The 14,495-nt window shown below is 42.5% G+C and overlaps 1 protein-coding gene across 7 annotated transcripts in view; it reads left to right on the top strand.

The window, feature by feature from the left end:
• Nucleotides 1-14,495, top strand: part of RCBTB1 (RCC1 and BTB domain containing protein 1) — a 54,272-nt gene that overhangs the window by 9,727 nt on the left and 30,050 nt on the right. For 4 of the 7 annotated variants that reach the window (XM_054446784.2, XM_054446782.2, XM_063650880.1 and 1 more), the window contains 2 exons: nt 9,004-9,170; nt 9,555-9,705. In XM_054446784.2, the coding sequence (XP_054302759.1) occupies nt 9,045-9,170; nt 9,555-9,705 (277 nt within the window). In that variant the 5' untranslated portion in view covers nt 9,004-9,044. Of the gene's footprint in view, nt 1-9,000; nt 9,171-9,554; nt 9,706-14,495 lie in introns of all 7 variants that reach the window. The other 3 variants (XM_063650879.1, XM_054446783.2, XM_063650881.1) reach the window with 1 other exon arrangement.

Here is a 14,495-nt window from a genome sequence, read left to right as displayed (position 1 = left end):
CCACAGGATGATTATTTGATTTTTAAAAATTGGGGTAAAAGATATATAGTGTAAAATTTACCATTTTAATGATTTTTAATTACACATTTTAGTGACATTATGTACATTCACATTGTTGTACAGTCATCACCACCATCAATCTCTAGACTACTTAAAAAAAGTCATTTCAACTTTTTTTTTTTTTTTTGAGATGCCTGTCGCCCAGGCTGGAATGCAGTGGTGCGATCCTGGCTCACTGCAAGCTCCGCCTGCCAGGTTCATGCCATTCTCCTGCCTCAGCCTCCCGAGTAGCTGGGACTACTGGTACCCGCCACCACGCCTGGCTAATTTTTTTGTATTTTTAGTAGAGACGAGGTTTCACAGTGTTAGCCAGGATGGTCTCCATCTCTGACCTTGTGATCTGCTCATCTCGGCCTCCCAGAATGCTGGGATTACAGACGTGAGCCACCGCACCCGACCCAATTTCAACTTTTATTTTAGATTCAGGGAGTACATATGCAGGTTTGTTACATGGGTATAGTGTGTGATGCTGAGCTTTGGAGTACGAATGATTCCATCACCCAGGTAGTGAGCATAGTATCCAATAGGTAGTTTTTTAGCCTGTGTACCCTTCCCTCCCTGCCCCTCTAGTAGTCTCCAGTGTGTATTGTTCCCGTCTTTATATCCACGTGTACACCATATTTAGTTCCCATTTCTAAGTGACAACATGTGGTATTTGGTTTTCTGTTCCTGTGTTAATTCACGTAGGATAATGGCCTCTAGCTGCATCCATGATTTTGTTCTTTTTTATGGCCGTGTAGTATTCCATGGTGTATATGTACCACATTTTCTTTTTCCAGTCTACTGTCGATGGGCACCTAGGCTGATTCCATGTCTTTGCTATTGTGAATAGTGCTGTGATGAACATACAAGTGCATGTTTTTTTATTTTTTTGTAGAACAATTTATTTTCCTTTGGATATATACCCAGTCTTGGGATTCCTGGGTTGAATGGTAGTTCTGTTTTAAGTTCTTTGAGAAATCTCCAAACTGCTTTCCACAGTGGCTGAACTAATTTACATTCCCACCAATAGTGTATAGTGTTCCCTCTGCTGTACACCCTCACGAACATCTTTTGTTTTTGACTTTTTAATAATGGCCATTCTGACTGGTGTGAGATGGTATCTTGTTGTGGTTTTGATTTGGATTTCTCTGATGACTAGTGATGTTGAATATTTTTTCGTGTATTTGTCGCCTAGAACTTTTGCATCACCCCAAAGTGAAATTCTGTACCCATTAAACAGTAACTCCCCATTCCTACCTCCCCCCAGCTCCTGGCACCCACAATTCTACTTTGTCTCCATGAATTTGACTGTTGTAGGTACCTCATGTAAGTGGAATCGTACAATATTTGTCTAACTTATTAGCATAATGTCTTCAGGGTTCATCCCTGTTGTTGTATGTGTCAGAATTTCCTCCTAAGGGTGAATAGTATTCTATCGTATGTGTAGACCACATTTTGTTTATCCATTCATCTGTTCATGGACATTTGGATTATTTTCACATTTTGGCTATTGTGAATAATGCTCCTTTACCGTTGGTATACAACTATTCAAGTCTCTGCTTTCAGTTCTTTGGGGTGTATGCTAGAAATGGAGTTTATCTAGATAATATAATTCTAATGTTTATTTATTTTTTTGAGGAATTACCATCTGGTTTTCTATAGCAGCTGTATCATCTTACATTTCTACCGTCTACATTTAATTTTATATCAATAATTCATTTTTCCAGATTTTGCCTGAAACATTCTGCCACTCTAGGTTGTGAATCTAAAGCAAGAATACATCTTAAAACTTATAACAGCCTAGGGGTAAAACATAATTCAAATAATTGAACTTTTATTTTCATTGGAAATATTTGTTCATTTTATTGGTCACAAAGTGTTTGTTACAGAAATTTGGGACTGGCCGAGCATGGTGGCTCACGCCTCTAATCCCAGCACTTTGGGAGGCTGAGGTGGGCAGATCACCTGAGGTCAGGAGTTTGAGACCAGCCTGGCCACCATGATGAAACCCCGTCTCTACTAAAAATACAAAAATTAGCCAGGCGTGGTGGTGTACACCTGTAATCCCAGCTACTCAGGAGGCTGAGGCACAAGAATTGCTTGAACTGGGGAGGTGGAGTTTGCAGTGAGCCAGGATGGTGCCAGTGTACTCCAGACTGGGCAACAGAGTGAGACTCTGTCCATCCCCCCCCAAAAAAAAGAAATTTGGGACTATATTTTAAAAATACAAAGAAGGCCAGTATGGTGGCTCACGCCTGTAATCCCAGCACTTTGGGAGGCCGAGGTGGGTGGATCACTTGAGGTCAGGAGTTTGAGACCAGCCTGGCCAACATGGTGAAACCCCTTCTCTACTAAAAATACAAAGATTAGCTAGGCATGGTGGTGTACGCATGTAATCCCAGCTACTCGGGAGGCTGAGGCACAAGAATTGCTTGAACTGATGAGGGGGAGTTTGCAGTGAGCCAAGATGGTGCCAGTGTACTCCAGACTGGACAACAGAGCAAGACTCTGTCTCAAAAAAAAAAAAAAAAGAAAGAAATTTGGGACTATATTTTAAAAATACAAAGAAGGCCAGGTGTGGTGGGTCACGCCTGTAATCCCAGCACTTTGGGAGGCTGAGGGAGGTGGATCACTTGAGGTCAGGAATTTGAGACCAGCCTGGCCAACATGGTGAAACCCCGTATCTACTAAAAAAATACAAAATTAGCCGGGCGTGATGGTGGGCGCCTGTAATCCCAGCTACTTGGGAGGCTGAGGCAGGAGAATTGCTTGAACCCAGGAGGCGGAGATTGCAGTGAGCCAAGATCCTGCCACCGCACTCCAGCTTGGGCAACAAGAACGAAACTCCATCTCAAAAAAAAAAAAAAGATGAGGAAGTGTATCTAATTTCTAAAGGGGAAGTGAGGTAGGAGACTGATAGGACTTGTTTTCTGGCCACAACCCTGCTGACGAAAACAAACAAACAAACAAACTAAAGAAGTGGGGATGGCAGGCCGAAAAATAGAATAAAAATACAAAGAAAGAAAATGATGCCACCTGTAATCTCTCCATTGAGATATATTTTGGTGTATACATTTCTGTATATATTATACTTTAGAAAAATTGTAATCATACAGGACATATTATAACATAGCTAAGCTAACTAAGTCTTACAGGGTACATTTATTTTAGTGGTTTTGTTTTGAATTTGGGATGTGCACGTAGTTTAGCTGTATGACGTGTTTGGGTGGCAGCTTCTGTTGGGATGCTTCCTTGGGGGAGTGCTTATAATTTGGACAAAGCATAGCACCATGGGAAGGAAGAGAGTTGGGCTACCTTGCTCAGGGTACTTACCAAGGTACTTGACTGTCAGGGAAGGCCTGGGCTGAATAGGCCAGTTGAAGGTTCTTTCCATTAGCAGTGCCTCCTTCATACAGGAATAGAACACAAATGGAATCACTTCATATCTTCCTATTTGAAGCATCTAAATTATTGTGCAACCCTCTGGAGTGACTATTACTATTATTTTGAGAAAGAGTCTCACTCTTATCACCCAGGACAGTTGCATAGTCTTGGCTCACTGCAACCTCTGCCTCCCGGGCTCAGATGATCCTCCCACCTCAGCCTCCTGAGTAGCTGAGATTACCAGCGTGCACCACCACACCCGGGGTAATTTTTGTATTTTTAGTGGAGACAGGGTTTTGCCATGTTGGCCAGTCTAGTCTCAAACTCCTGATCTCAACTGATCTGCCTGCCTCAGCCTCCCAAAAGTGCTGGGATTACAGGTGTGAGCCACCGTGCCCAGCCTGGAATGATTATTTAAATGAAATTTAGTTGAACTACATTTATATTCCTTTGAAATGAAATCCATAGTTAGAATAAGTCTGTTAATACTTTTCTTTCATGTTTAGAAAAATTTAGTAGATGTCATGATATCAGAGCTGTCCTAAATAATGTTGCTGTTCCTTGCAATGGATCCTGCATTTTTTTTTTTCTGAGACGGAGTGTCACTCTGTCGCCTAGGCTGGAGTGCAGTGGCGTGATCTCAGCTCACTGCAACCTCTGCCTCCCAGGTTCAAACGATCCTTCCACCTCAGCCTCCCAAGTAGCTGGGACAACAGGTGCATGCCACTACTCCTGGCTAATTTCTGTATTTTTTATAGAGGCAGGGTTTCACCATGTCATCTAGGCTGGTCTCAAACTTCTGGACTCAAGTGATCTGCCTGCCTCTACCTCCCAAAGTGCTGGAATTACAAGTGTGAGCCACTGCACCCGGCAGATCCTGTATTTTTGAGTCATTGTTAACTGCACAGTTCTTAAGTCTGCTGTAGATTTTATCACAGATGAAATACTCGTTAATTTTTAATGATTGCACCAGCTTTAGTTTATTGGATTGATAGTGTATACACATTAATTCTTCTTAAGGTTGATATAATTATGATCCTTAATGTGGTTTTCTTAATAGTAGCAAAAGGTGTCACTGCCCCCAGGAAAATGGAATAATTAAAGACCTCACCACAATAGTCAAATTATAATGAGGATGGTGGTAATTTTGAGTAAATTAGAAAGTTTTGGTGGTATTTACAGTTACACTCTGCTGCCTTAGGAGGGAAATGCCACGCGCCCAAGTTAAGGACCCTGTTCTGTTGTTCTTTCTGGCACATAGCCCCACAAAACCTCTCAGGGAACCTTGTCTGAATTCCAAGGATGCCAGTTCATGTCCTCAGCTGCCCAGGTTGAGCATGGTCTGATGAAGACACACTTTGTGCCTTAGCAGTCTCCAGCCCAAGGATGCACTTTGTATGTTGTGAGCTCTGAGGACAGAGGTCACATGTGTTCTCTAGGCCTGCCTCTCAATGATTGATGCAAAAGTGCAGGAATAAATGACATTCATGAGGTTTAACCAGGCAAATCTAGGCAGAAGCATTTTGCGGAATGCTTTTTATTGGGAGAGTGGATACTTCTTTTTTTTTGAGATGGAGTTTCGCTCTTCTTGCCCAGGCTGGAGTGCAGTGGTGCAGTCTCGGCTCACTGCAACCTCCACCTCCCAGGTTCAAGCAATTCTCCTGCCTCAGCCTCTTGAGTAGCTGGGATTACAGGCATGTGCCACCATGCTTGGTTAATTTTGTATTTTTAGTAGAGACAGGATTTCACCATGTTGGCCAGGCTGGTCTCGAACTCCCCACCTCAGGTGATCCGCCTGCCTCGGCCTCTCAAAGTGCTGGGATTACAGGTGTGAGCTACTGCGCCCGGCCTGGATACTTTTTATATTGGAAACAGTTTAAAGACAGATGCTGCTGTACATTTACAAGGCAAGTTAAAGTCAGAAAGAAGTGATGTTGAGGAAGTTCAGCCATTTCTCCATAAGAAAAATTAGAGGGGTCTGCTGTGTGACCTTGGCGAGTCATTTCACCTTTGAGCCGCAGTCCTCATCTGTCAGAAATGGTTTACAGTCTCCTCACAAGAGTATTACGAAGATTAAATGAAATAATATATGGAAGCTACCTAATTAACAGTGTCTGTGACAAGGCAGGTTCAGGATAGTTGTTCGTTTCTTCTTTCCTGCTTTTAGCTTTGCTTGATTGTCTTGCTAGGGAGAATTACTTGCTTGGCCAATATTACTGCCTCTGTTGTTCTTATCTGTTCAAGAAATCCCCCAGCTTCTTCATTATATCTTGAACATAAAATGACAAATTTCTAGGTTTGGGGGAAACCCAGGCTCAAAACAGCAAACAGCTGTCATACTGACTGATTTTAAAAGCAAACCTGGGACACAGGCCTCAGCACTCTGTTGTTTCCACTCTACCAAGCCTGTTAGGATGCCTTTTTCTTTTATGGTGGGTGTGGACATGTAAGATACATGACCTGTTTCTTGAATTGACTCTTAAATGACAAGTCTTTGGAGAAATACCTTGTAAAATAAAGCTTCATGTAATTTAGCAATGGGTGAAGTCAGTGCGTATAATAATGCCCCATCATTATGAAGGTTAGCCTGATCTTGCAGTAGATTACCAAACCCTTAGGGCAGAGTTGCCCATATTTGTTTAATGATTTTAGAATAATTGTGCTGCTGTCAGGAAGTTGTGTGGTTTTGAATGTCTTACCTTTTGTGTTGTAATTTTAAAGGTGGTGAGTCATATTTTTGGCTACTTCTGTGTCATGTAAAATTAAACATTTTGAAGACTAACTTGATATGGTTCATAATTCCAGGAAAACCTGCTTCTGGATTTTCTTGAAATTTACTTACCTGCTTGTATGGCTTTATATGGCTTGACTTCTTATGACTCCTTTCTCCATCTGTTTTGTAGGAGGCACAAGAGGTCGTTTGAGGGGCATCTTGTTTCTTTTTGTTTATTTTATTAATCTTTTTGAGACAGGGTCTCCCTCTGTCACCCAGGCTAGAGTGCAACGTTGTGATCTCAGCTCAACTGCAGCCTTGACTTCCTGGGCTCAAGCAATCCTCTCACCTCAGCCTCCTGAGTAACTGGGACTGCAGGCATACGCCACCATACCTGGCTAATAATTTTTCTTTTTTCTTTTTCATTTTTCTTTCTTTCTTTTTTTTTTCTTTGAGACAGGGTCTCTCACTCCGTCGCCCAGACTGGAGTGCAGTGGTGCAATCTCGGCTCACCGCACGCAACCTCTGCCTCCCGGGCTCAAGTGATTCTCCTGCCTCAGCTTCCCGAGTAGCTGGGACTACAGGCATGCGCCACTACCGCCAGGCTAATTGTTTTTGTATTTTCAGTAAAGATGGGGTTTCACTGTGTTTGCCAGGCTGGTCACAAACTCTTGACCTCAAGTGATCTACCCACCTTGGCCTCCCAAAGTGCTGGGATTACAGGCATGAGCTACTGTGCCCGGCCTTTTTTTTTTGTATTTTTTGTAGAAACGGGGTTTCGCCATGTTGCCCAGGCTGGTCTCAAACTCCTGGGCTCAAGCAATCCTTCCGGCTTGGGCTTCCAAAGTTCTAGGATTACAGGTGTGAACTACTGCGCCCAGCCTTTATTTTTAAACTTTTAAAAGCATTTAAGATCATCTTACCATACAAAGAATACTTATAAATCAATAACAAGAAAAAGAACAATGATCCAGTAGAAAAAAATAGGCACTTTGCACAGAAGGCTGACAGTGGGCTCTTAAAACGTGAGTGAGAGGTGAAGAGTTCAGACTCAGGCTTCAGGTTGCCTGGATGCAGATCCCGACTCTGCCACTTACAAGTTTGAGCAGATTCTTAAAATCTCTTTTTCTCCATTTCCTTATTGGTAAAGTGAGGATTAAATGAATGAATAAATATAAAATTTCTAAAAATTGTGCTTGGCACATAGTGCCCAGTAAGTTAGTTGTTATTGTTGCAATTATTGTGATCATTATTTTTTATTTTCGAGAGAGAGTCTCACTCTGTCGCCAGGCTGGAGTTTAGTGGCACAATCTCGGTTCACTGCAACCTCCGCCTCCCGGGTTCAAGTGATTCTCCTGCCTCAGCCTCCTGAGTAGCTGGGACTACAGGCACACACCACCATGCCCAGCTAATTTTTGTATTTTTAGTAGAGATAGGGTTTCACCATGTTGGTCAGGATGGTCTCGATCTCTTGACCTCGTGATCTGCCTGCCTCGGCCTCCCAAATTGCTGGGATTACAGGTGTGAGCCACCCTGCCCGGCCTCATTATTTTTTTAAGTGACATTCAGCTCCACTCATCACAGGGAAATGCCAGTTTAAACAAAACTGAGATACTGTGAGAGTACGCTGTGTGGGAAGGGTGTGTATAAACAGGTGCCATCCTACATCCATGGTGATTTTATATATGGCCACTACTTCATTAGAAGATTGTTTGAAATATTAATAGCTAGTAACAGTAAAATAGCTATTAGACTTTGACCTAGCAATTTTCATTTTTAGGAATTTATTTTAGAAATTTCTATATAAAACAAGACATGTCAATACAATAATATGCAGGCAACAATTGCAGTATTGTTCTAGCAAAAGACTGGAATTGACTTAAATGTCTCTCAGTAGAAAACAAGGTAAATTGCTAAATTGATGTAATGGAATGCTGTAGTACCATTGAAAAGCAGGTCTATGTGCGCTAATATAGAATGATTTCCCCGATGTACTGTTAAGTAGGGAAAAAAAACTTCCATTTGTGCTTTTGTTTTTAAAGATACACATATACCCATGCATACATGTAGTGCTTCCATGAGTATACACTATTTCCAGAAGGAATTACAGATCACTGGGAACAGTGGTGGCTTTTGAGGAGAGGGTCAGGGAGGGATGGTAAGGAGACTTTCTTTCTTATCCTCTTTTGTCCATTTGAAACAAAAGTTTTTTTCCCATTTTCATATATTACTCCCCCCTCAAATCTTTTACTTATCCTCACCAGTACCTCCCGCTCCCCCTGCACACACATTTGTCAAGACATTCAAATGTTATTCCAGTAGTCTGGCTGTGCAATGACAATGAATAGCCTGATTTGATGGTGTTTAATCCTCATTGAATTTGTGGTATGATACCTGGGGCTGAAGCTGATCCTTGTCATCCGAGTTGGTGCTGGTGGGAAGAATATCTCTGGCGGGTGGGGACAAGGCTTTGGCTAAGCATGCTCCAGCCGCAGGCGCCCTCTGTGTGTGCTGTTGGAGGTACTGGAGCCAGAACTTGGTCTTGACCTGCTGCTTTGGCTGTTTTTAGAGGTCTAAGAAGAGGGTGAGTTGGAAGCACATGTGGACCAGATAAGCACTGACTAGGAAGTGGGCAAGACGAACAGCTAGTTCTCGCACGTTATTTTCTTGTAGGAAAGGCCAAGGTTTGAAGGTGGAGGAGGGATTGCACACATAGCTGGGGGAAAGCGAATGATCCATGTAACCCACGGAAGTTCATTTATTCTAGAATCAGCTTTTGTTAGTATTTATTAACAGGTCTTTTTTTTTAAAAGTTAGCTCAGTGGCTATTTAATTTTTTTCTGGAATCCTTTCTGTTCCAGCAGAGATGTCGGCTTATTTATAGGAATTGCTTGAAGCCAGAGTCATGGTGGATGTCGGAAAGTGGCCCATCTTCACTCTACTCTCCCCTCAAGAGATCGCGTCTATTCGGAAGGCATGTGTCTTCGGCACCTCAGCCAGTGAAGCACTGTACGTTACTGACAATGATGAGGTAAGAGTCTCTTAAAACCTAGTTTCGTTTTAGGACTTATTTGGGAATTGGTCTTCAAAGTGTGCAGTTCAAAGATGGAGAAAAGGCGGGGTATAAATAAAGAGATCCTGAAGTTCAGGAAGACTATGGCTTTGATAGTTTCTTTTTTTTCAGTTTCTTGATTAAATACCCGTCTACTCCATAGCACTCTGAGTTTCATCATATAGACAAACATTCTGAAACGTAAGCAATATCCGCAGAGGTTGAATTTTTCTTAACAAGCATATCAGTCTCTTTTCACCTCCTGAGCTCTCTAGTTGAAATGTCTTATTTTCAGAGGAGAGAAGGGAGCTTTTAATACAGCTTTCGGTCAAAAGACTCAGAAAAAAACTATCTGTTTTCTAGGTCTTTGTATTTGGACTGAACTATAGTAACTGTCTAGGAACTGGTGATAACCAGAGTACACTTGTACCCAAAAAGCTAGAAGGCTTATGTGGAAAGAAGATTAAAAGCCTCAGTTACGGGAGTGGACCACATGTTCTTCTCAGCACTGAAGGTAAGGAGGGAACCCATCTAACTTTTCAGTTTGTAAGAAATTGACCGGTTAATTCTAAGCTTAGGGGAGATAGGGCTATGCCAGATAACTGATTTTGGATTGTTTGCTTCTTAATTTCTGAGAGGAAGTACACAAAGCAGGTGAAAGTTAAACACTTCAGGCTAACTCTGGAAAAGCTATAGGATGTCTTGCAAATTAGGCAAACTTCTGAGGTTTTCAACTGCTTCCATAAAGCTGTGGAAGATTAGATATAGCAAATGAATCGTCCTTCCAGCCTAATTTTTCAGTGGATTTTTGGTTGCAATGCAACTTTCAGGGTTCCTTTGGTACATTTTTCTTTTCTTTCTTTTTTGAGACAGAGTCTCTCTCTGTTGCCCAGGCTGGAATGCAGTGGCGCAATCTCGGCTCACTGCAAGCTCCACCTCCTGGGTTCACGCCATTCTCCTGCCTCAGCCTCCCGAGTAGCTAGGACTACAGGCACCCGCCACCACGCCCGGCTAATTTTTTGTATTTTTAGTAGAGACGAGGTTTTACCGTGTTAGCCAGGATGGTCTCGATTTCCTGACCTCATGATCCGCCTGCCTCGGCCTCCCAAAGTGCTAGGATTACAGGCGTGAGCCACCGCGCCCGGCATTTTTTTTTTTTTTTTTTTTGAGAAGGAATCTTGCTCTGTCTCCAGGCTGGAGTGCAGTGGCATGATCTCGGCCCACTCAACCTCCATCTCCTGGGTTCAAGCGATTCTTCTGCCTCAGCCTCCTGAGTAGCTGAGACCACAGACGTGTGCCACCATGCCCTGGCTAATTTTTGTACTTTTAGTAGAGACTGGGTTTCATCATATTGGCAAGGTTGGTCTCGAACTCCTGACCTCGTGATCCGCCCACCTTGGCTTCCCAAAGTGCTGGGATTACAGGCATGAGCCACTGTGCCCCGCCGGTACATTTTTCTAAACACAGCTGCTACGTGGCTTTCCTTTCTTTGTGCAGTGCTTGCATCTTGAATCGGGAAATCTTTGTCTGTTCTCTGGCATTCATGTAGTTGCCATATTGAAAGAACCGGGGATGCAGGTTGATAGGTTCTTGTCCTTTTTTACTCTGCCTCTTCAAGATCACTAAGGGAGAGTGGACATTTTGTATGTGTGTGTGATCGATCTGTACTGTGGTCACCCAACACTCTCTGAAAATTCATTATCTATAACCTAAATGCTTCCTTTTATACTTTAGATACATTAACTCTTGCTCTGTTTCTCTGAGGTCCTCAGCTTTTTGTTGGATAATTGTCTAGGGTGGCATTTGGGAGATGATTTGCATCCCTGCCTTTCTTTGTCTAGACTGAGGAATCACATCTTCCTAGAATGCTGTCACAGGTTTTAGTATCTAGCCTTCTAAGTGCCTGTAACTCCTAACTGAATCTACTTCAAGTTCTCTGCATCTTTCTCAAGAGAGCTGTGAAATCCAAATCTGAGCATCATCATGTGGTATGAATATAACTGGAGTTGAGCATAATGAGGTGATTATCTCACTTTTGCCTTGCGTAATCATGCCTTCTGGCATCACACTGGTTCTTTCTTTCCTTTTTTTTTCTTTTGAGACAGAGTCTCGCTCTATCACCTAGGCTGGAGTGCAGTGGCATGATCTCAGCTCATTGCAACTTCAGCCTCCTGGGTTCAAGCAATTCTCATGCCTCAGCCTCCCAAGTACAATTAGAGGCATGTGCTACCATGCCTGGCTAATTTTTGTATTTTTAGTAGAGACGGGGTTTCTCCATGTTGACCAGGCTGATCTTGAACTCCCGGCCTCAGGTGATCCACCCATCTCGGCCTCCCAAAGTGCTGGGATTATAAGCGTGAGCCACTGTACCTGGCCTTTTTTTTTTTTTTTTTTGAGGCAGGGTCTCTCTCTGTCACCCAGGCAGGAGTGTGGTGGAGTGATTATGGCTCGTTGCAACCTTGACCTCCTGGGCTGGAGCAATCTTCCCACCTCATTTTTAAATTTTTTTGTAGAGACGAGGTCTCACTATGTTGCCTAGGCTGGCCTCAAACTCCTGGGCTCAAGTGATCCTTGTGGCTCGGCCTCCCAAAGTGTTGGGTTTACAGGTGTGAGCCACTATGCCCGGCAACTTTTGCTATTTTGTGTGTGACTGTTTTTTCCTCTTTGGAAGCTTCAAGGATCTTTTTTTTATTTTTATTTATTTTTTTTAAGTATTGTGACATAATCATGATTGTGTACTCTGGTGTAATTTTTAATTTATTGTATTGGTCATTTCTGGAAATTTCTTCTTGTAATATTTCATGAATAATTTCTCTTGTTGGCTGTGTGTGGTAGCTCATGCCTGTAATCCCAGCACATTGGGAAGCCGAGGCAGGATGTTTGCTCCAGGCCAGGAGTTCAAGACCAGCCTGGTCAACATAGCGAGGCCATGTCTCTTAAAAAAAGAAAAAAAAAGCTGGTGATGGTGGCACACACCTGTAGTCTCAGCTACTCAGGAGGCTGAGGCAGGAGGATCAGTCGAGCCCAGGAGTTTGAGGTTGCAGAGAGCTATGATTGCGCCACAGCATTCCAGCCTTTGTGACAGAGTGAGAGTCAGAGTGAGACCCCATCTCAAAAAAAAATTTTTTTTCTTCTTTGTTTTCTCCTTTATGGAATTTTTCTTAGAAAGAAGTTAGAGATTCTGGAGTGATCTTCCTATTTTTTTTTTTTTTTTTTTTTTTTTTTTGAGACAGGGTCTCTCTGTCCAGGCTAGAGTGCGGTGGTGCAATCTTGGCTTGGCTCACTGCAGCCTCACTGTGTGAGCAGGTGGCTCACACCTGTAACCTCCTGGGCTCAAGCAATCCTCCTACCTCAGCTTCCGAAAGTGCTGGGATTACACGTGTGAGCCACCATGCCTGGCCTAATCTTCATGATTTTAAAAAAATGTTCTCTCCCATCTGTGTTCTGGGAAATTTCTTCAACTTTATCTTACAACCCTTATGTCAAATTTTTAACATTTCCATTGTTTTATTTCCAAGTGTTCTTTCATGATCTTTAAATGTTTCTTTCCAGAACTTGTTGCTATTGTTTCATGGATTCAACATCTTCTATTTGAGATTATTTAGAATTACAGGTTATTTTTCAATTAACCTTTTTTTTTTCTTTGAGATAGAGTCGTTTTTGCCCAGGCTGGAGTGCAAGGCACAATCTCAGCTTACTGCAACCTCCACCTCCTGGGTTCAAGCAATTCTTGTGCCTCAGCCTCCTGAGTAGCTGGGATTATAGGTGCGCGCCACCATGCCTGGCTGATTTTTGTATTTTTTTTTTGTTGTTAGTAGATATGGGGTTTCACTATGTTGGCCAATCTGGTCTTGAACTCCCGACCTCAAGCAATCCACTTGCCTCGGCCTCCCAAAGTGCTGGGATTACAGGCATGCCCAGCCTCATAGAAACTTGTTATAGGTTTTAGTAACTAGTAGAATTAGCTACCTTCTTGCTTTTTTTTTTTTTTGTAGGGTTTTCCTATTTATTCTTGTTTGTTTATTCTTCCCATTAAACTTTCTAATTATTTTGTCTACCTCCAGAAAGTAACTTTAAGCTTTTATTGCTATTTAAACTTTATAAGTTTATGTAGGAAAAACTAGAAACTTTATGATACTGAATTTTTCCATCCAAGAACAAGGTATGCATTTCTCTATTTAAGTCTATTTTTCTGTTTTCAGGAGTTAAAACACTCATTAGTTTGGACATTTCTTTCACCTGCTGTAACTTGTAACACAATATCATGGATCATACTTTTTGTGTTTTATACTCGTTCTTTCAGTCTTAAGCCTCATCTTTCTCAGGGTGAAATTTCCCATTTATGGTTTCTGTCATAATTTCTGTAGGAGGGAACGGCTCTTGTGAGCCACATGTCACCTGGAAGAGGACTCTGAATTTATGTGGGCTGTCTTTGTTCTAGAGTAGATACGTAGAAGTCTGTTTCCCCTGGTTGCCTGGGGACTGCTGTGAGTGACCAGCAGCCTAACTGTAATACTTGGATTTCTGCTGTCGCCCTTGAGTGTTGTTGCCAGGCAGACTATCCTTAATAGGTTGGGATGTTTTATTACCATGGGAAAGATAAGAGGAGAATGTGTAACTCTGGGAGACCTGCCCTTGGCACTCGGGGGTGCTGTGGAAAGAAATGCCTGAAACGATGGTACTTCAAGAGATAACACAAGAAAAGTTGTCTTCATCAGAATCTCAGAAAAGATAAAGTCATAAAAAAAATTCAGACAGAGGAACTTCCGGGTTGGTGACCACATCAAGGTGCTGGGAGGGGGTGGCATGCCAGGGAGGGCATGGGAGCTCCGTGCACCCCTCAGCCCCACATACCTTACCCTGTGTGTCTCCCCCATTTGGCTGTTCCTGAGTTGAATCCGTTAGAATAAGCTGATTATGCTTTCCAGAGATAGTCACAGCAGTGTAAGTGACAATGCCTCCAGGTGTTGCTAGTCACCAGCCCTCAAGTCATTCCCAGTCTTTTAATCTTCCTGAGATCATACACACTGTGAAGCAAAGACAAGCCATCTTCATTGTCCCCTGTCCAAATTCCTTACACAGAATAAATGAGCGTAAAAAAAATGGTTGCTTTATGTAAAAAAAAAAAAAAAAAAAAAAAAATTCAGCCAGATTTCATGCCACTAAAATAAAATAGTCTGCTTGAAAGAAGCCCTGGGACTTTTGTTTCCCTTGTAAACAGTCTATCTCTTTCCCTTGTACTTGGTGAGCAAGTAGCCACACACCCCCTGTGGGTTCCCCGTGACTTGGTATTTGGTTAAGCAA

Source organism: Pongo pygmaeus, chromosome 14 (assembly GCF_028885625.2).
Source record: "Pongo pygmaeus isolate AG05252 chromosome 14, NHGRI_mPonPyg2-v2.0_pri, whole genome shotgun sequence".
Taxonomy (NCBI): domain Eukaryota; kingdom Metazoa; phylum Chordata; class Mammalia; order Primates; family Hominidae; genus Pongo; species Pongo pygmaeus.
Note: the sequence above shows the minus strand (reverse complement) of the source record. Positions and strands in the feature narration are given on the sequence as shown.